This window comes from Panulirus ornatus, chromosome 20, assembly GCF_036320965.1.
Source record: "Panulirus ornatus isolate Po-2019 chromosome 20, ASM3632096v1, whole genome shotgun sequence".
Taxonomy (NCBI): domain Eukaryota; kingdom Metazoa; phylum Arthropoda; class Malacostraca; order Decapoda; family Palinuridae; genus Panulirus; species Panulirus ornatus.
In genome coordinates, this window is record NC_092243.1 from 43,727,199 (window position 1) to 43,751,095 (window position 23,897).

The window sequence follows — 23,897 nt, forward strand, 5'->3', positions numbered from 1 at the left end:
CTCGAGAGTTGTAGGTCCTCGGGCTGACCAGCAGTACAACTGCATGTGTTGTGCAGCCTCGTTATGCAGCAAGGTGTGACGTCATCACAATAATGACTTGCCTTCATGGAGGATAAACCAGGTGATAATTCATCCCGCGATCGTGACACGGACATAATGAATAAATGAAGGTGTCTTGTCCAGTGGGTGTTGAGACAACGTCAGGCATATTCATGAGGCCAAGCAATACGGGTTTAGTGGGCCGGCTTGCCTGATTACACGTACCGGGAGTAAGTGGTAAGATTTTATCAAAGTAATGCCAACTTAGCGCAGGCATACCAGGGGTTGCCGATGCCCGCGATAAGGCTGGCTAGAGTGATATGTGGGGTGAGGGTGGGGCTGGGGTGAGGGGAGGGCAACCAGGAGGCATCCCACACAAACATCTCTTACTCAGGACACCACCACAGTACTGGGTCCTTGAATGTAATTTAGTGTTACAAAATACATCATACGAAATGCCTGTATGATCTAAATATATCGTTTTAGATTACCTAATGTTTATGAGCATACACACATATACACACACAACACCACACGATGTTGGACACACACACATATATGTCTCTAATAAGTATGTATATACGTATGTATCTATATAATGTTTGTATACATAATTAAATTTTCCATTTTCTTATCTATTCATAACATTTTTCTATCTATAAAAAACATAAATCAGGGAAGAAAACTACGAGACATGAGGCCCGTGGGCCAGGCCAGGACCAGTGCCATCAGTACACTCATGAGGTCCACAGGCCAGGCCAGGACCAGTGCCATCAGTACACTCATGAGGCCCGCGGGCCAGGCCAGGACCAGTACCATCAGTACACTCATGAGGTCCACAGGCCAGGCCAGGACCAGTGCCATCAGTACACTCATGCGGCCCGCGGGCCAGGCCAGGACCAGTACCATCAGTACACTCATGAGGCCCGCGGGCCAGGCCAGGACCAGTGCCATCAGTACACTCATGAGGTCCACAGGCCAGGCCAGGACCAGTGCCATCAGTACACTCATGCGGCCCGCGGGCCAGGCCAGGACCAGTACCATCAGTACACTCATGAGGCCCGCGGGCCAGGCCAGGACCAGTGCCATCAGTACACTCATGAGGTCCACAGGCCAGGCCAGGACCAGTGCCATCAGTACACTCATGCGGCCCGCGGGCCAGGCCAGGACCAGTACCATCAATACACTCACGAGGACCGCGGGCCAGGCCAGAACCAGTGCCATCAGTTTACTCATGAGGCCCGTGGGCCAGGCAAAGACCAGTGCCATCAGTTTACTCATGAGGCCCGTGGGCCAGGCCAAGACCAGTGCCATTAGTACACTCATGAGGCCCGCGGGCCAGGCCAGGACCAGTGCCATCAGTTTACTCATGAGGCTACAGGAGTAAGCTGTCGACTCACAAGTGTATACTGCAGACCCACAGGTGTAGACTTTACCCACCGGTGAAGATTTTTGACCCGCAGGTGTAGAATGCTGACCCTTAGAGGTACACTGCCCATCCACAGGTGTAGACTGTCGACCCACAGGTGTATACCACCCACCCCCCTTGTGATGACCATATACCCAGACTAATGCTGGTATTCATACATCAAACCGTTCAGTGTTCCTCACAGGTAAGGACTCAGGATGTATATACCTTACGGTGCGTCTGTTATCCGAGTTCAGAGCAGCAGAGCAGCCGGTCCTGCAGCAGTGTTTCCACAGTCCACTTGAGGCCGCACCTCCCGGCCTCCAAGACCCAGGGAAACACTCCTGTGTTTGTGTGTGTGTGTGTGTGTGTGTGTCTGTAGTGTTTGTCCAGATTGCCCTCGCGGGCTGCCTCGCCTCCTTGTTTGGTGCGTCTTTATTGTGAGGTCGATCTCTTGTTTACCTGCCCATTTTGTTGACCCTTAGACAACCTCCCCGCCTCATGTTGGTTCACCCGCCCTCTACAAACACACATACAAAATTCACAATTTCCATTTCCCGACCAAACGGAAAACAACAAAAACAAAACAAAACAAAAAATCTGAAAAAAAAAACGGAAGCAACAAAGGCGTCTAGCTAACCCAGACCTCCACCAGCTGACCACCAGGCCAGGCCACACCACATACCCTGACCCAGCTGACCATCTGGCCAGACCACATCCTGCCCTAGCTGACCAACAAGCCAGACCACACCACATACTCTGTCCCAGCTGACCACCTACCTAATCCACATCCCACACCCTGCCCCAGCTGACCACCTACCCAGGCCACACCCTGCCCCAGCTGACCACCTACCCAGGCCACACCCTGCCCCAGCTGACCACCTACCCAGGCCACACCCTGCCCCAGCTGACCACCTACCCAGGCCACACCCTGCCCTAGCTGACCACCTACCCAGGCCACACCCTGCCCCAGCTGATCACCTACCCAGGCCACACCATGCCCTAGCTGACCACCTACCCAGGCCACACCCTGCCCCAGCTGACCACCTGGCCAGGCCACACCATGCCCCAGCTGACCACCTACCCAGGCCACACCCTGCCCCAGCTGACCACCTACCCAGGCCACACCATGCCCCAGCTGACCACCTACCCAGGCCACACCCTGCCCCAGCTGACCACCTACCCAGGTCACACCCTGCCCCAGCTGACCACCTACCCAGGCCACACCCTGCCCCAGCTGACCACCTACCCAGGCCACACCATGCCCCAGCTGACCACCTACCCAGGCCACACCCAGTCCCAGCTGACCACCTGGCCAGGCCACACTCTGTCCCAGCTGACCACCTACCCAGGCCACACCCTGCCCCAGCTGACCACCTACCCAAGCCACACCCTGCCCCAGCTGACCACCTACCCAGGCCACACCCTGCCCCAGCTGACCACCTACCCAGGCCACACCCTGCCCCAGCTGACCACCTACCCAAGCCACACCCTGCCCCAGCTAACCACCTACCCAGGCCACACCCTGCCCCAGTTGACCACCTGGCCAGGCCACACTCTGTCCCAGCTAACCACCTACCCAGGCCACACCCTGCCCCAGCTGACCACCTGGCCAGGTCACAACCCACCCCAGCTGACCACCTGGCCAGGCCACATCTTTCCTTCTGTCCCAGATGACCACCTAGCTGGAACAATATTCCCCTCCACCTAAGGAAGATACATATCAGTGGGAATTACATCAGATAAAGAGATGTTAGTTTGCACTATATGTCACGTGTCATGAGGTAGAGCATATCAGTAACAAATGTTCATCCCACAGATGCACCTCGTCCTCACGCACCGCAACAATCAATGAGAAGTACGGGAGAGGTCCTCTTATGGACATCCTCATTCACCATCTCCAGAGATCCTCATGATTAGCGTGTGGTAATGAGGGGCTAGAGAGGCATTTATCACGCGGGCAGCATCACGCCCAGCGAGCGTCTTCTGCCACGCCTCACCCTCCACACTCCACCAGCAGACCATCAGCCTGCTCCATCCAGGGGACGGTCGTCGGTCACACACACACCAGGCGGGAGGAGGTCTGAGCCAGGCGAGGAGCCACATGCCTCCCTACCCACCTCACCACCCTCCTCCTCATTCACACATACCGATCGTTCTCCACTCATTATTTATTCACTACATTTCCTTTCTCATTACTTTTGAGATTCACAAGCATGAGGGGTGACGAGTCCTGCCTGGCGCTACAGCTGCCTCACCCAAAGTACAGCATTCATGTGGCCCATGAACTTGTGGGGATCGTACTGCCGTCTGTGGTGGGAGTGAGGGAACTTGTGGGGGCCACATTACCGTCTGTGGCAGGACAGAAGGGACTTATGGGTCCCATTCACTGTCTGTGGCAGGACAGAAGGGACTTATGGGTCCCATTCACTGTCTGTGGCAGGAATGACGGAACCTGAGAGTCCCAGTTACTGTCTATGGATGAAAAGCGAAGTTTCAAAACCACAACACACTTATAACCTACCAAAACTTGTAAATCAGGTCTGTGGACAGGTCACAGAGGACCTTATTGTCCCCAACTTACATTCGGAAATAACATCCTACTGGCACGACAGGCATGGAAGACTCTGACGAATGCTACCTCTGAAACCCAAAGATGCGACATGGACGAAGGAGAAAACACTTTTAACCTGCGGAGCCCAAGACCCTTCAACACCTTGACTGCCATCATCAGAAACAGCACGGGATGCACAGTACCTACAAAGTGTACCACACCAGCCAGGCTGTGGGGGATATATGGGCCTGCGGGCTGAGGGCCTCCAACAGTTTGGTCGACCAGCGACCCAATCCAGCAGCCTAAGCCCAGCTCTGACTGTTGGGATGAAGACACCCGAAGTCTTCCCTTGTGACATCACCGCCAGACCGACGGTGGCCACAAGGATCATCTAGATATACACATACACAGCATTACAGTGAGAGTATGGGTGAAGGGCACCTAGCCAGGTGTAGGTGGAGGCAAGGATAGAGTATACAGTGGGAACAATGATTCGACATAGGAGGGTGAGAAGTGGGCCGTCATGGAGGGAGGGAAGTCTAGGATACATCAAATACAGGAATATACATACAGGATAATAAGTGAGGCTGACAGCAACATAGGTGACAACATTCGTGTCATAAAAGGCAAGTTTTAAATGTCATACATACACAGCACATCTTGTTAGCACGTGTTCACAAGCCTCCAATAGAAGAGACTCGCAGAAAAAATTGTATTCAAAAGTTCCTCACAAGCAGTAAGGACAAAGCGTAAGGCTCCACACGAATCATGACTGTCACAAACTTTTGACACAGAGTTGTGAAATTAGCATATGTTTGACACTCACAGGAAACGTTCATACGTTGCTGTGTGCATCATGTAACAGTCCAGTGTTCACCCGGCTTGCTCAAACACAGTAGCGTCCACTTGTCCGCTCCCAGCGTACGTGCACACCTGAAGACCTGCTGATCCACATACATGGAGAGCCTGCTGATCCACATACATGGGCGTCCTGCTGATCCACATACACAGAGGCCTGCTGTGCATCCGTTGTCCACGGCTGACACATGGGTCATCATCCATGGGATATAGTACATAAGGTCAGCCAGCATGGTGGTGGGTGATGGTGGTACTGACACGATGGTTCAGCACCTCGTCCACCGCGCTCAGGAGCACCCATGACCTGACCCCTGCAGACTGTGGTATCCCCTGCAGGTTGTGGAGTCCTCTGAAGGTTCTGGTGTTCCCTGCAGGTCTGTGATGCTCTCTGAAGATGGTGATACCTCTTGTAGGTTGTAGTGCCCCCTACAGGTTGTGGTTTCCCTCTGTAGATTATGGTTTCCCCCTGCAGGTTGTGGTTTCCCCTGCAGGTTGTGGTAACCTCTACCGGTTGTGGTACCCCCTAGAGGTTGTGGTGCCCCTTACAGGTTGTGTTACCCCCTGCTGGTAGTGGTTTCCCTTGCAGGTTGTGGCAGCCCTTACGGGTTGTGGCACCCCCTACGGGTTGTGTTACCCCCTGCAGGTTGTGTTGCCCCCTACAGGTTCTGGAACCCCCTACCAGTTGTGGTAGCCCCTACAGGTTGTGGTACCCCGTGCAGGTTGACTCAAAGCAGGTCGAGCAGTACCGGCCGCTCGCCCCGCCAACATTTTGTTCCCAAGCTTGGTATTGTTATAGCTGTTTGCCAGCACACACGCCCAAGGCCGCGCCAGCCCCTGACATCACTCCTCCTCTACATACCAGCGCCACGCCATCACTCTCCTCGGTGATGTCAGCCTCATTCACCAGCTCCACACTGTGATGACATCACATCCATCTTTGTAACCCATTAGATGACACCAGTGTGTCTTCATACATTATACTGCACCACCTGACTTCCCTACACTGCACCACAGATCATCTCTTTCCCTACATATGGGAACTCTCAGATTACATACATCTGTACTGACCATCAGGACGTCCTGGACCGCCCCCTCACCATACGGTCACCACCACTATACACCCAAGTATACACACTTGCTCTTCCTCATCCCACCGTCGCCGCCACTATACACCCAAGTATACACACTTGCTCTTCCTCATCCCACCGTCGCCGCCACTATACACCCAAGTATACACACTTGCTCTTCCTCATCCCACCGTCGCCGCCACTATACACCCAAGTATACACACTTGCTCTTCCTCATCCCACCGTCGCCGCCACTATACACCCAAGGATACACACTTGCCTCCTCACCACACCGTCAGGCACCTCCACTGTACACCCAGGTATACACACTTGCTCTCAGAGTGTGACCGGACAGTGCTCGTGGCACAGTCGCCTCAGCGTACCTACTCTCACCCTCCCACCAGCAGAAGGTCATCACTGGAGGAGGCCCTCAAGCACGCCAGTATGATCCTTAAGCACGAGTGTACGACCCTTACATACGATGACAACCTTGCCCCTGACCTGACCTTAAAGATTAGGTTTGAGGTCAGGTCATCGCGTCAAGGTCGTTCAGCGGGGCACGACAGCTTCACTCAACACACCTGACACACAATGAGTCATCGTAAGTCATGTTCTACGAGACGATAACTTACAGAATGTTACGTCCTATATAGGCTTAAGCTACGTCGACGCCGGGAGACGTGCGCTCTGAACTTTACTGCTAGGTTCACCAACACTCCATCAGTTTCTTCTGAACTATCACATCCTCGTTATCTTGATCAGTTTGGACTAATAAACAGTCCTTGTTACCATTCACATTTATATGTACATAAACTGAGCAATAATAGCAGTCAGTGCCCCTAGGTGGCACACACTACCATATACGTAGGTGCGAGTGATGTGAGGTCGTCAGAGGAAACGGGAGGGAAACCTGGGTACCTTGTGGCCTTACAGAGCGGGGAGGACGTCCTCCTGAAGGAGGCCGGTGCACTACAGGCCGTGAAGAGACACGGACCGTGTATATAAGTAGGCAGTGGAGGGGACTTGTCACTGTGGACGAGGACACACACCTGACGAGGAGAGACGAGCTACACGAGTGCTGGGGAGGGTAAGGTACGAGCAACGACGTAAGGCAAGACATATATGAGTGCTGGGTAGGGTAAGGTACGAGGAACGACGTAAGGCAAGACATTAACGATTGCTAGGGAGGGTAAGGTACGAGCAACGACGTAAGGCAAGACAAGAAAGGTTGGGGAAACATAACAGGAGGGTACACGGGGAGATTGTGGATGCCATATACCAACATGGGAGGATAAAATGTTAACTATTACATAGGAAGACAACTGCCACTGTAAGAAAGGTCGCCGGGCTAATATGTACATGTCAAGGCTTGCCATGGCTGGCCTCCTTGGTAGGCTGGTACTCAGGCTGGTCTCCCTAGCAGGATAGTGCTCAGCTGATCTCCCCGGCAGGTTGGTACTCAGGCTGGCCTCCCCAGCAGGAGGGTATTCAGGCTGCACCCCCAGCAGGCTGGGCCACAGGTACGTCCACCCACTTTCTTCACCTTCCAAAGTCAACTCCAGTGTTCTTTGCTGAATATGACAAGAGTCATGGCCAGAGTGAAGGTGATCATGTGGTCGTGTTCCGCAAGCTGCGCCACCATATCCTGTTATCATTCAATCCATCAGCGTCGTCCATGATTTACAGGCACCGTACCTGCGTATTACTGGTGGAGGTCGGTCCCTCCCGTACCCTACTGATGTACTCCACTCCCCTGGTCCGCCTACCGGCGCTCTCTACCTGGTGGCGGAACTGCCCCTCCCACCTTACTCCACTCCCTGGTGAACACCTGGTGAAATCCTTTAGGCTCTTCACCCCCACAGCCCGGGCTGAACCTAGGCTGTTGGAAGTGTTGGAAGCCGCAGACCTCAGGCCCACATAACTCCCACAGCCAGGCTAGTCTGGTACACTTCGTAGGTACTTGTCCAGTGCACTCCTGAACTTCTCTACTGTGCATCCTGACGGTAGCTGGAAAGGTGTCGAAGAGTCTTGGGTCCCGGATGTTTAAGGTGTTTTCTCTTTATGTTCATATAGCATCTCTGGATTTCAGAGGAAGTATTTTACTAAGTCTTCCATGCATGTCGTGCCAGTAGGATATTAGTCCCAAATGTAACTTGGAAACCAAACCTTCTAGAACTTTCCTGGTATGGACGATCATATAACTCTCCCATCTGCGATATAGGGAATATAGTCTCAGATATTACATTCATTCCCAGTTATTTAGTTCCTTTACCACAGTAATATGAGCTGTGATAGATCTCTAAATGCTTTCTAACTCCAACTTACGCCCGTCTTGTAAAGTGATGTCAGAAAGCAACAATATTCAATTCAAGGGGGAAAAATAGTGCTTTGAATAATATCACCCTTGCTTTTTCTTCTCTTCTCTTGAAGGTCCGCAGGATCCAGCCTATCATCCTTCTGCATGAGGCAACCGTTGTTATGTTCACTGAAGGTTAGGTCGTTAGACATTATTACTCTTGAGATCCTTCACATTATTCAACTGCTTCATGATAGCGTCTGTGTCTGTCCAGGATTCTGTGTTTTTTATCTCTTCATTTTCCTCATGCTGAAGGGGTTGAAATTCATCTCCATTGATAAGTATGTTGTTCTCGGTTGCCCGGTTGAAGACTTCGTTTAAGTCTTCTTGTTGCCTGTCGGCATCTTCTATGGCTGTGATTATCATAACGATCATTGTATAATCTGCCAAGGATGATGCGACACTGTAGTCGTGGCTCACCATCCGCTGCTCCACCTGATGATGGTGCTAGGAATAGCCCTTCCACCCTCCTCCACTCCCCTGGTTCACCACCGATGCTCCACCTGGTGGTGGTGGTAGGACTGGTCCTTCCACCTTGTGATGTACTGCACTCCTGCTCCACCACTAACGGCACCATCTGCCTCTACTAGCCAGCAGAACTGTTCACCTCCACCTCCTCACAACAAACCTGACCCCATCCATTATCATTCCCATCAGTAATATACTCATTACCATCACCCAGTCCACCTTCACTATCCCGTTCACCTCGGTTATCCTGCCCGCACTCCATCCCAGTAATAGTAACTATTCCACCAAGACTTACCATCCTGTCCCCCTTAACTATCCGGCCGTCACATCATCTACACAGAAACACCCATGCTCAGATTCAGTACAGTCGATCTATCCCGGTCACACTGACTATCCTCCTCATCATCATCCTTCACGTACACAATACCATCTCATTTACTATCCAGCTTATCCTGTACCTGCACACACTATCCTTGACCTCACTATCCCGTCTACCACTATCATCCAGCCCATTCTCCCGTCACCTATCCAGCCACTCCACACAACCCCACTTGGAGTCACTGTCATCTCCGCCTCCACTATCCCACCTCTCCTCACCATCTGGGCTACCTCTTCGCAACATCCCACTATAACCCTATCCCAAGCAAGCCTTTGTTTCATTGCAAATACCAATGAACACAAAGGGATTCCAACAGCACCAGACCACTGGGTCCTGACGAGGTTGTTTCTGATCGTGGAGGAGAACAGCTATTCATGGATTAGCACGGTACGAGGTGATGGCCAGACACATCTGTCAAAGACGAGAGCATCTCAACTTTACATATAGATCATGAGGCGCAAATATTGTCATCAGTGGATGTATAGTGAAATGTTGATGAAGTCTCAGCTTACACTTATGTATGGTGCGGCTTTTACCTTAGCCAATCATTCCTGACGTTTATAATCCCACTGAAAAGTACGTCACCTCATCCGAGGTCAAATGTTTGCTCACGACTTAAAATCCATTACTACGAGTGACATGACATACATGTATCTTTATGGAGCTCGTTAGATCAAGATCAGTGAAGCCTGTAATGATTTTGAGTACCAGTATCAGATTACCTTTTAATCCTCTCTTTTCCAAACTAAATAAATCCAAGTGGTTTGGTCGGCTCTCACTGGATTTGTTTTTCACGCAGGGAATCATCTTGGTAGCTCGCCTCTGTACTCACTCCACTGTGTTTATGTCTTACCTTAGGTAGGATGACCAAAACTGAACACAACATTCAAAACAGGGACGTGTTAGGGAGGTGTAAAGAGTGAGGATAATTTCCCCTGACTTTAATTTGAAGGTTCTACCACTTAATGCAAGATTTCCTTCGACCTTTTAACTGCTTCTGTGCACTGCTTACTTGGTTTTAGGTCACCACACATTATTACACCCAAGTATTTTTCCTCATTTACCTTTCGCAGTTCAACAGAGTTCGTACTGTCGCTTGCGCTCAAGTCTTCACCATCTGTGTAAACCTCTGGACGTATCCATATTGAGATTCGTCATGTGGGCTCAGTCCACCACTTTGTCTATGTCAGTTGGAAGTTGCAGACCTTCAATTTCCGCGAGAGATTTACTTCCCAACTTACTGTCATCTCCCTCCACATGTTGGCTGCCCCGTGTACCTACACTAGCTCCCTCCACATGTTGGCTGCCCCGTGTACCTACACTAGCTCCCTCCACATGTTGGCTGCCCCGTGTACCTACACTAGCTCCCTCCACATGTTGGCTGCCCCGTGTACCTACACAATCTCCCTCCACATGTTGGCTGCCCCGTGTACCTACACTAGCTCCCTCCACATGTTGGCTGCCCCGTGTACCTACACTAGCTCCCTCCACATGTTGCCTGCCCCGTGTACCTACACAATCTCCCTCCACATGTTGGCTGCCCCGTGTACCTACACAATCTCCCTCCACATGTTGGCTGCCCCGTGTACCTACACTATCTCCCTCCACATGTTAGCTGCCCCGTGTACCAACACTATCTCCCTCCACATGTTGGCTGCCCCGTGTACCTACACAATCTCCCTCCACATGTTGGCTGCCCCGTGTACCTACACAATCTCCCTCCACATGTTGGCTGCCCCGTGTACCTACACTATCATGCAAGCTGAAGTTATTAGTGTTTCATCATGCTGATGATCTTGAGAGCGTAACAGCGGTGACTGCTGTGTGGTCCCTGCACTACCGGACGCTGCTCCTGGTCGAACGGTTGTGGATGTGTGTGGGGGCTCAACTACCATACTGCCTCACCTGTAGTGGGTGAGGGGTGGGACCGGGTGAGGGCAGTGCCCGTTAAATGGCAGGGGTGACATGGGGGGGGTTGAGAACTAATCTCCGAGATGATGATCTTATCTGACGACCAACACCTGGTGAGGTCACCTCTCGATGACGGCTGCCATCTTACCTGTGAAGCCCATACCACGTCACTTACCTGTGGCGCCCATACCACGTCACTTAACTGTGAAGCCCATACCACGTCACTTACCTGTTGCGCCCATACCACGTCACTTAACTGTGGCGCCCATACCACGTCACTAACCTTCTCACACGATTAACCATCTACCAACACAGGTGATACACCGTGTTCTCTGCCTAGCACGTAACACACCGCTCTTGGCTCTCGCGTCAGCCAGGTCCTGGACGTAAGGATCTGTGGTAACGAAGGAGTGATCCAACCTTGAACTATATGCTGAGGCAGGTGCAGCCTTCTCCAAGCTGGACATCCCCACAGGCTATGTGGTTACGTCGTAAAGCCCCAAGGTATGACGTCTTCCTGCCCCCCCCCCCCCCCCCCCCCCCCACACACACAACACTTCGTCTTCCGGTACACTTCCCCAGTAGCCAGTCTCATGCTGCCTCCGCTCCCTCAGGTACACTTCACCAGTACCCAGTCTCATGCTGCCTCCACTCCCTCAGGTACACTTCACCAGTACCCAGTCTCATGCTGCCTCCGCTCCCTCAGGTACACTTCCCCAGTAGCCAGTCTCATGCTGCCTCCGCTCCCTCAGGTGCACTTCACCAGTAGCCAGTCTCATGCTGCCTCCGCTCCCTCAGGTTTTCAAAGCAATATGTCAAGCAACATTTGGTCACGTCTCGCGCAAGTTTCGCCGGTCTTCCGTCAGCGGCTGATGGGACAGATGCATTCCTGGGGCAGGGCCTCCGTGCCTCGCCCGTCACGCCTGACTCGGGCAGGTGTCTGGCTAGTGGGCGCGGACCTGTACCGTCTGCAGGCTGGTGTGACATACTCTGAGGGAGGCCGACCGTGACGGAGGCTCGGTCCGTGTGACACACTGATGGACAGCTGCCTGGCTAAGGTCACTGCCAGGGACGCTTACCCAGGTGTGGTGGGAGTACATGGGCTCGTGGTGAAGCTACATAACACAAGAAGTGAAGGTCTAATACGAAAGTAATTAAGCGATGAAGACAGAAGAGTGAAGCAGGAGGTTCCACCTCCCCATCCACCATACCCTCCCGGCACATCAGCTTGCGGGAAAATGGCCAAGAAGCAGCACCATGCCGCGTGGACACAGCACGTTAGTCATGGACAGGTGGTACAAAGTGTGTGAATGTAAAACACAATCTAATTTCAACCACCGTGTACTGTGGGAAGGAGGTATTGTAGTTCTTAAACCGTAAAGGTGAAAGATGTTGAAATACGTGCACGTTATCTTGTCACTGTTGAACATGCCGAGTCACTGATAATCACTGTCGCTAAGACACTTGTCTCTCCGTGATGCATCTGCGCAGATACTGATGCATGAGAACACTTGTTTCTGCATGATACAAATGCACATGTATCAGTCCATTAAGACACATGTCTTTTCATGATACAACTGCACTGAGAGAGTTCCCCAAGACGCTGTCTCCTGGTGATATATCCCAGTTCCCTACCTGTATCTACACTGCTCAGAAACAACATTGTCACGTATGTGGTACATGTCCTGCCTTGTGGTCTACTTTGGTTACTGCTGGTTACTGGCTCGCTTCTTACGTACAGACCGCGTAGTGGGTTGTGCTCTCGAAATATATTGTAGAATATTATCATTATTATCTACGGACGCTTATGTACGGCTAGTGTGAGCGACGCTAACGTAGGACCAGTGTGAGGAACGCTGTTGGACGACTAGTGTGAGGGATGCTGATGGAAGACTAGTGTGAGGGACGCTGATGAAAGACTAGTGTGAGTGACGCTACTGTAGGGCAAGTGTGAGGGACTCTACTGTAAGGCAAGTGTGAGGGATACTGATGAAAGACTGGTGTGAGGGGACGCTAATGTGGGGCTAGTGTGAGGGACGACAATGTGGGGCTAGTGTGAGGGACGCTGATGGAGAGCTAATGTGAAGGATCCAAGAAACTTACGGTGAAAGAGTGTAAAAAATGGGGCTAATAGTAAACACAGAGGGTGTGGCGGAGGAGATAAGAAATAATGAGTGGGGGCGCAAGGTAGTGGGTGGGGAGAGGACTTCCTTGGAAGGGTTATGTATACGGGGAGGGGCACCCATGCCTCATCCCCAGCACTACATGTACTATACATCTGGGCTGCTGGGGTACGGGGCTGGGGCACCCCCACCTCACCCACAGCACTACATACAGTGTACACCCAGGCTGCTGGGGTACGGTGAGGGGCGCCCTTGCCTCACCCCCAGCAGTACATGTACTGTACATCCAGGCTGCTGGGGTACACAGCGGATGTGCAGTCCACAGAACGTCAGCACAAGAGAGAAGATGGGTGATCAGTGGAGAGTGGGTGAGTGTTGTGGGTGGGGTGACGACTGTGGTGAGTGATGGGTGAAATGGTGTGTGAAGACCGTGGTGGGTGATGAGTGTGATGGGTCTGAGTGCGGGTGAGAGGTGGATAAGGACTGTGGTGAGTATGGGTGAGGGTGAAGGGTGGGTAAGGAGTATGGTGGTTGAGTGCTGGGTGAGGACCGCGGAGGGTGAGGGTGGGTGACAGGCAGTAATGGCTGGCATAACAATAATTTAGTGTGAGACGTGACAGAGAGGCAGAGGAGGGTCTTAAGGTAATGGCCAAGGGTAGGGGAGGCGTGTGAGGGCGTGGCACGGGAGGATGAAGGGAGGCGTGGTAGGGGAAGATGAGTGTGTGTTAGGGAATGGTGGGAGGATGAAACTGTGTGAGGGAATGGTGGGAGGAAGAGGGTGTGGTGAGAGAGGATGAGAGTGTGTGGCTGGAGGATGAGGTTATGTGAGAACGAGGCTAAGGGAAGGTGATAATAATGATGAAACACACATTGTATCTTACAGAACCTCTGGAGTTATTTGGATGTGAAATCTGACCATTAACATGAGTCAGTTTCTCATAAAACTGAACACAGTTGTTGCGGAGGCTCTAAGTACTCCCAAAACACTGGTGTGACTTACTCAGACACTGCAAAAACATTTGATAAATGTGATCATGGTGCCACAGTACATGAAATGTTCATGAGAATACCCACAAAATATAGATGGAGAAACAACGGTTTGAGTAACAGATCACAATACGTAGTTGTAAACGATGCCATCTCCAGTGCTTCCAAAGTAAAATGTTCACTCCCTCAAGGAACTATACTTGTCCCTCTCCTGATCCTCATTCCTCTACCTGACACTGACGCAAACCGAGAACAACATGCATTACAGTGGAGATAAGTTTCAACTCCTCCGGTATGGGAAGAATGAGGAAATCAAAAGCAATATAAATACACCGGATGGACACAGACACCATTATAAACCAAGTGAATGATGTGAAAGACCTCAACACTGACACGCTGGACACTACCACCTGTTCCAACACTGACCCGCTGGACACTACCACCTGCTGCAACACAGACCTGGACACTACCGCCTGCTGCAACACTGACCTGGACACTACCACCTGCTGCAACACTGTCCCGCTGAACACTACCACCTGCTGCAACACTGACCTGGACACTACCACCTGCTACAACACTGACCTGGACACTACCACCTGCTCCAGCACTGACCTGGACACTACCACCTGCTACAACACTGACCCGCTAGACACTGGGATCACCAACATAAGCATGAGGGTACGGTAGTACAGTGTAACACAGAGAGATGTCCATCGCATGTACACAAACATAATCCTGAGACTTTAATCATTTAATGGTCGTGTTTGCTGGGCTATCTTCCACTTGATAGCCCTCCCTCAGGTATTTATTACAAATAAGGTTTCCTGTGAGCGCTCTCGCTATGCATGAGGAAGAATGCCACATCCACGATACGTACCTTGGGGCGGTATGTGCTAATGTGTGTAGAAATCAATGTTTGCTCTGCATGCACACACCTCTCTGTATGCACACATACCTCCGTATGCACACAACCCTTATGTACAACTTTAGTGCCTCTGAATGCGTACGTGTGTGTGTGTCAGTCTCCATCAACATTTGCATATTGGTTTATACCTGGCTAGTTGGCATACCTGGCGAGTTTGTTACGCGGGGGTACTATCGGGTGAGCGACTGAGGTCATTTGTTACAAGGGGTACCATCTTGTGAGTGGACTGAGTTGTTACAAGTGGTACCATCGGATGAGTGGCTGAGTTGTTACAAGGGGTACCATCTTGTGAGTGGACTGAGTTGTTACAAGTGGCACCATCGGATGAGTGACTGAGTTGTTACAAAGGGGTACCATCTTGTGAGTGGACTGAGTTGTTACAAGTGGTACCATCGGGTGAGTGACAGATGTTACAAAGGTACCATCGGGTGAGTGACTGAGGTCATTTGTAACAAGTGGTTACCATCGGGTGAGTGACTGAGGTCATTTGTAACAAGGGGTTACCATCGGGTGAGTGACTGAGGTTATTTGCTATAAGGAGTACCATTAAGTGACCGGCTTAGGTCATTAATTGTAATCTTTGCCAAGTAGTTCACAGTGGGCTGGTCAGCGGGTCCAACACGACCACACGGCGCCACAGACCTCGCTCATTCTTATTGTGGTCCACCAGTCTCAACCCTTCACTCTTGTCTACAGCATAAGATTATTTAAAAAAACATCAACAAAGAGTTAAATAAATATGAACACACACACACACACACACACACAAATGGGCCTTCATGGTGTAGTAGTTAGCATTAATGACAATAAATCAACAGGTCGATATATATATATATATATATATATATATATATATATATATATATATATATATATATATATATATATATATATATCATTTATTATTATCATTATTATTATTATCAATTATTATTACTATTATTATTATCATTATTATCATAATTATCATTATCATTATCAATATTATCCTTATCAAACTATTAATCCAGGATTCCTGCAGCTTCAAGGTAGCGCTCCCATCATCAATAACATAAAGGAAAGGCTAGAGTCCTTTGCAGTAAGAAGTTCTCCATACAGCCTCTTCCCCGATGATACAACTTTGTCGAGGGTGACGTCCAAGGGATCCACAAGCTGGTGGACTCTGATAATGCCTCTATTTATACATTCATCTATTCATAATGAATCCAGGTCCAATCTATATGAAAGAGACCTGATGTTACCAAGGACATCTTTCTAAAGGCTCTCGCAGCCCACGATGCGCTACTTATAGTGGTAGGGAATTGCAGACTCCTCTGGAGCGAGTAGTTCTTTGTTGAGAATATTCCTCCAATGATACAGCCTTGCCAAAGGTGATTTTTCACTCGCTCATTCACTAAAGCAGATGGGGTATGATAACATCCCTACATATACATATCCCTGGGGATAGGGGAAAAAGAATACTTCCCACGTATTCCCTGCGTGTCGCAGAAGGCGACTAAAAGGGAGGGAGCGGGGGGGGGGGGGGGGGGGGGGGTTGGAAAACCTCCCCTCTCATTTCTAATTTTCCAAAAGAAGGAACAAAGAAGGGGACCAAGTGAGGATTTCCCTCAAAGGCTCAGTCCTCTGTTCTTAACGCTACCTCGCTAACGCGGGAGATGGCGAATAGTATAATATATATATATATATATATATATATATATATATATATATATATATATATATATATATATATATATATTTTTTTTTTTTCTCCAAAAGAAGAAACAGAGAAAGGGGCCAGGTGAGGATATTCCCTCAAAGGCCCAGTCCTCATCCTCTGTTCGTAACGCTACCTCGCTAATGCGGGAAATGGCGATATATATATATATATATATATATATATATATATATATATATATATATATATATATATATATACCTGGGAGTGGATATGGCAGCGAATGTAACCATGAAAGCCGAGTGAGCCACAGGGTGAGTGAGGAGGCAATGGTCCTGTGTGCAAAGAAGAACGTGTGGAGAGGAAGGTAAGTCTTTAATGGATGTGGTGGTGAGGGTCTTAGCCAATAAACAAGAGGTCGGATAAATTTTGAATGAAATGTTTGAGGGCAGTGTGTGATATAAGTATGTATGAGGGAGCTGAAGAGGGTGTGTTGATATGGTATGGACATATGGAAGGGATGAGTGATGAAAGATTCACTACGAAAGTATACATGTCAAAAGTGGAGGGAATATGGAAAAAGTGGAAACCAAGGAGGCTGTGAAAGGATGGGACGATAGAGACTTTGAAGGTTCAGGAGGGTGTGAGGCGTGCAAGGGACAGCGAGACCAAGAGGGACATGGTATACAGGGAGCGACGTTCTCTCAATGGATTGAACTAGGGCATATGAAGCACCTGGAAGAAACCACGAAGGTCTGTGAGGCCTGGTTGGGGGATCTGGTTTCAGTGCAGATAAAGAGTGGATATGAGCGAATGAGGCCATTTCTTCGTCTGCGCTTTGTGCTACCTAGCTAATGCGAAAGATGGCGAACAAGCCCAAGCCTGCGCTATTTCCAGTAATAGGAAAATGTGGATCCCTTTAAAGTGACAAATTGTTTGAGCAGACGGCAATCCAATGTAATCTCACGCAGGCAGAGTCCGGAACATATACATACATGGGTGTTACCAGACTCTACCATCAGCTGGCTACACACAGAGTAAGAAGTCATCTTCGGTGAGGTCGTATCATTGCCAATGGACATATAGGAGTATACACTCATCGAGGTCCTTTTCTTTCCAAACAAGTCCATCGTTTCCCTGCTCCAGCGTGGGGAGGAATCTCGAAGCTGCATGAGGCCCATAACAGGATTGCTGGGATTAAGTTATATATATATATATATATATATATATATATATATATATATATATATATATATATATATATATATATATATATATAAAGTGTGTGAAAGAAGAAAGTTAAGAGTAAATGTGAATAAGAGCAAGGTTATTAGGTACAGTAGGGTTGAGGGTCAAGTCAATTGGGAGGTAAGTTTGAATGGAGAAAAACTGGAGGAAGTAAAGTGTTTTAGATATCTGGGAGTGGATCTGGCAGCGGATGGAACCATGGAAGCGGAAGTGGATCATAGGGTGGGGGAGGGGGCGAAAATCCTGGGAGCCTTGAAGAATGTGTGGAAGTCGAGAACATTATCTCGGAAAGCAAAAATGGCTATGTTTGAAGGAATAGTGGTTCCAACAATGTTGTATGGTTGCGAGGCGTGGGCTATGGATAGAGTTGTGCGCAGGAGGATGGATGTGCTGGAAATGAGATGTTTGAGGACAATGTGTGGTGTGAGGTGGTTTGATCGAGTAAGTAACGTAAGGGTAAGAGAGATGTGTGGAAATAAAAAGAGCATGGTTGAGAGAGCAGAAGAGGGTGTTTTGAAATGGTTTGGGCACATGGAGAGAATGAGTGAGGAAAGATTGACCAAGAGGATATATGTGCCGGAGGTGGAGGGAACGAGGAGAAGTGGGAGACCAAATTGGAGGTGGAAAGATGGAGTGAAAAAGATTTTGTGTGATCGGGGCCTGAACATGCAGGAGGGTGAAAGGAGGGCAAGGAATAGAGTGAATTGGATCGATGTGGTATACCGGGGTTGACGTGCTGCCTGTGGATTGAATCAGGACATGTGAAGCGTCTGGGGTAAACCATGGAAAGCTGTGTAGGTATGTATATTTGCGTGTGTGGACGTATGTATACACATGTGTATGGGGGTGGGTTGGGCCATTTCTTTCGTCTGTTTCCTTGCGCTACCTCGCAAACGCGGGAGACAGCGGCAAAAAGAAAAAAAAAAAAAAAAAAAAAATATATATATATATATATATATATATATATATATATATATATATATATATTTTATATATATATATATATATATATATATATATATATATATATATATATATATATATATATATATATATATATATATAAGTAAAGTATCATCATGTGTACATCTTAAACTGTACTAAATATTTTCCTATCGAACGGACGATGAGAATTTCCTGTAAATGTTCAAAATATTTCCTCAGTAAGAGCGGTAAGAATGTGGCGGGCTATCTGGGCAGCAGGCAGGTGTGGTGATTCCCCTCCCTGTACGACCGTCAACCCTCTCTGACCCGTCCGTCCCCCCACTGACCCTTCCCAGCCCTACCACTCTACAGGATTGGATTACTCACGTGCTTTAGGAAGGGTGTGGCACTGATAGCCAGCGACGTTACCATCCTCCTGGCGGCCGCTACTCTTCTGTCGTTGCGCCTCCTCATCCGCGTCGGAGATAACACCGCCTTTTGTCCCTTTTTCGCCCGCCGTGTTCCTCAGTCCTTCTGTTGAACTGGCGCTCTTCCACATGCCTCGCTGAGGCTCATGGATGTGGGGCTCCAGGGTAGCGGGACACCGTAGCCTGGCACGGAGTCTCTCTTCTTTGGTGTGGCTTGTAGGGTCTCGTCTTTGGCTGGGGTGAACTGAGAAGGGCTGGGGTCTGTGTGCGTCCGAGTCGTTCACCTGGCTACCTCTGGGTATGTCTGACTCTGACCTCCTAGCACCAAGTTTGGGGCTACGGTTGTGAACGTTTCCTCCGTCATTATGATCAGACAAGGACGTCTGAGAGTTTTTACTGCTGCTGCTGCTAATCTTTGGTGTTATGAACGACTTCCATCCTCGATCCAGGGAATGAAACTTCTGTAAGACTCTCGACTTCTCATGTTTTTTCCGAGAATGATCAAGGGTGCTGAACTTCTTCGCCAGACTGTTGTCAGCCGAAGACTTGGCGTTGGAAGCGTTGCTGTGGTCATGTCGGTGGTGGACGGAGGTGCAGTCCTGGGCCATGCATGGCTTCTTCTTCTTGCGCGGGAGTTCACTGTACAGGTCTGAGGGAACGACGTGGCCGCCGACACTGGCATCATTAGCGACGCCCGGCTTGCCCGGTGGGCGAGTGAGAGGCGGGTCACCGCTGCTGGGTGTCTGCTCCTCCTGCGGCGGCGAAGATAAGTGTCCAGTCTTAAGCCTGCTGAGCGTGGCCCTGGGCAGGCTGGAGTACAGCCTCACTGTCTTCCCGTTGATCTTGGTGAACTCCAGCTGTGTCTTGGCAGGACGAGTGAGGGAGGTGAAGCGCGGCTCTTCCCTCAGCTGAGCCTTGCTGAGCGAGCCACACACCAGGCTGGGGCTATCGAAGCCCTCCGTGCACGAGTCCCACGAACCCATGATCTCGACACCTTTACTCTGACCTACAGCTGTTGGGTGGCCGGGTCGAGGGTCACGCCCGTGTGCGACCCGGAAGCCCTGACCTGGCGAGGCGCTGTTGTTGTACACATGGACGGGCTCGACGCTGATGGGCTTGAGGTTGACAACTTTGACTGGAGGGGAACGTTTGTTGGGGGAAAACTCCCCGCCCGTGACGAGCTCCTTCAGTTTACGAGTTATAAGCAAGCCACTGTTGCAAATCATCTTGCAACATTAGTAAGCTAATAATCTACACTCAAACATCATATTCAGATGATCTATGAAAAAAAAATAACAAATGATAATAATAATAATCACGTACGTTATTGAACCATTCAAGTATTGCTATAATGACCACACTTTCAAACGGTTACATTACTGAACCATCACACACTAACTCCACTATAATACATGTTGACCCGGGCCGTCAAATCTCCATCCCGAGCGTATGTTAAATCCCGTGGGGGTGGGGAGGGGGGTGTGGCGTAAAGCACGCGTGGGGGGATAGCCGGGGCGAGAGGCGGCGTCCACACCCGCACACTCACACGGCTCGTGGCCAACTGAACCTCTGGAGTCACTACCCGCCCGCCCCACTCTCCCGCCCTCCCTACCTCCCTCCCTGACTGACAGACAGACAGACAGACAGACAGAACCTTCACCTTGATGAATGGTGTCAGACGAAATAGGCAACACGAGCGTCACTACTAGTGGGGTGTTCCGCAAGCACATGAGGTGGTTCACGGCACTACACGTTTCATGCCAGCGGTGGGAGGTATCGGCTGAACCTGTAGTGGTTCATTGCACCGCAAGTGTCATACCGGTGGTGAGGGGTGCCTGCAGCACTTGTGGTGGTTTATCACGGCACCACACGTCACTTGCGATGGTAGAGGGATGTCGTGTGCGTTCTTGATCCTCCCAGTAGCGAGTGAGCCACACACAACATACACAGCAGATGCGACGAGTCAGAGCCACACCGTAGGCTCGGATCACCACCACACCAGTGGTGTTGTGCATACTCTTGCCTCCATGTACTACTACCTGGCTAACGGTGTACGACGAGAGGACGACCGCGCATACCAGGTGGTGGGAAATGTTTCCAAAGTCTACGGGGAACTGAACCATTCTGTCACCCACTAATCACGGCCGAGTGAAAACCTGTTGTCCACGCACGTCCGTCACATGGTTGGTGGGTGAGGATAACACACAGTGATAGATGGGTGGACAACAACACCTTCCCCTCCTCCTCCTCCTCCTCCTCCTGCCCGGCGGACCGGCTGAATGCCGCCTGATGACACTTCCTGCCTCACACACTACATAAACTGAACCATTTCAGTCCAAAGCTGTGCATTATATATCAACGACGCTTGATATTATGAATACTTTGTGTATGTAGCCTTATAAGCCCGGGCTATGTAAACGTGGCATGTATACCCTGATTTTAAGGCATGCATATATGTATGTATATAAAGCTGAAACAGGTGTATCCACGAGTGAGGGTGATAGGTGTAGGTGAGCGGGCGGGCTGGGAGATGGGTGCAGGGGGCGGACCATTATGGGAGTGCAGCAGGAGCGGCAGCAAGCAGAGGTATGTGCGACAGTGGCCCGGCCCTCCCAGGCATGTGGACGCGACAACTTTGCGGCCGCACTTCAGGTTTGCTAATATGTTCCCCGCCGCTTTACTGACCAGAGAGGTCGGTCGTAAGACGATGCACACCCAACCCTCTCATCGCCACACCCCCACTGTTACACAATGTATACCCTAATCAACGTGCACATTACAATGTTACCATCAGACTAAGCCTCGCCTGATCCTAGACGTTGGCCAGGCTGCCCTCGGGCGGGGGTTGACGGCACAAGAACGCTCCTGGCCAGACAGTAACGACGGAAATGTGATATTCTCCGCCACTGTCAAGTTCAGTGTATCTGGTTGTATGAGGTGGGGCGTTACCTGCCTCACTGGCCCCACACATCAGACCAACACGTCCCTCCTCCTCACTGCCAGCCAACAACAGGTGATGATGACCACTACCATCATGAAACACCCACACACACACAAAAACGCCAACAAGAACAAGAAATTCATTATTTGTGCAATCTAAACCCCAGGCTCTCCCACCCTCCCCTCTCTCCCTATACGTAGGTGTGGGTACGTGAGAGTCTGTCGTAGGAACGGCCGTCATGTCTCTACGGACAGCAATACTACAATTTCACTCGCTACTGACGGCCACGAATGTATGGCCACCACACATGTACGTAGCTACAAGGACACGAACAGTGGCACATGTGCATGGACCCCGCATACACACACACACACACACACACATACTACATACATACAAGTTAAGAGACGGAGCAACACGTATAAAACTCTCTCCCCGTAACACAAACAGTAACCACACGACCCTCCGTGGCGTAACGGTTAACAATGCCGACCGTGAGTCAGCACAGGACTGTCCAGGTCGAGCCCGCACTTCACAGTCGGCCCACAACCAACCCAGGTGTTCATGCTCCCTCCATGACTGGTCGATAAATGGGTACCTGGCTTAGCCTGGGGAGTGTGTGTGTGTGTGTGTGTGTGTGTGTGTGTGTGTGTGTGTGTGTGCCCATTAACGACATGGTAAATCTATACAAGGATAAGAGAGGGGGGGTGAAGTCTAGTGTAATATTCTCTTGTAACATATTCAGACACACACACACACACACACACACACACACACACACACACACACACACACTTGGTTCGTGGAATTCATCCCAAGCAAATGGAAAGGACTTCAGATTAGGACAATTAAAGAAGGCCCCAGTATGAATGTCTAGCAGGAAATACAGGAATCTATGTGTGAGAGAGACGAGGGAGTGGTCATTGTAGCTAACTTATCGTCAACACTTTACCTCAGGAGGAGAACTGTACAGACGACCAACTGCCAAACTGCAGTCTATTATCATGGCTTGTAAGTGCACGAGACAGATAATGTTCAGCATACGACTGAGGGAGACTATCAGGTCAAGACCAGAATTATGCACCTCACGTTTGGTCATGGCACTTGATGATGCTCAAATAACCGATGAAGTCAACAGAAGGACGACATGAAGGCGCTAGCATTAGGTATGAGTTACAGCGAGAGGTTAGAGACCATAAACTGTCCGACATGGAAGAGAGAAGAGTAAGGGGTAATTTGATCACAACCCTCAAGTTTCTAAACCGGTTTAATGATGTCGACAGATGCAAAATTGAGAACTGTTCAAGTATGACTTGTGGAAATTTGTAATAAGATAAATGATAAAATCGTTAATCCTCTCTGTATACAAGAGTTGTAAAAGGTGTTTGAGAGATGGGGCTACACAAGCGTAGAGCTCCAGCCTCGTCCAGCACAACACACACACACAGACAGACACACACACTCACACACACACACACACACACACAAAGAAACACAGCAATGAAATCGAAGATCACGACAAGTTCCATCAAATGGAAATGGAAAGCAAGGAGCTGAAAGTTACAAGACATCAAAACCAGAATCTACTGAAGAGATCCAGAGCAAATGTAACCAGAGGGACGGT

General features: G+C 49.9%; 1 protein-coding gene across 1 annotated transcript in view; it reads right to left on the minus strand.

Annotated features, from left to right (window-relative positions):
• LOC139755744 (uncharacterized) overlaps positions 1-20,811 on the minus strand; it is a 715,481-nt gene extending 694,670 nt beyond the window's left edge. The window contains 1 exon segment of the mRNA XM_071674375.1: positions 19,292-20,811. Within this exon segment, the coding sequence (XP_071530476.1) occupies positions 19,292-20,558 (1,267 nt within the window). The 5' untranslated portion in view covers positions 20,559-20,811.
• Between the last annotated feature and the right edge of the window lie 3,086 nt (positions 20,812-23,897).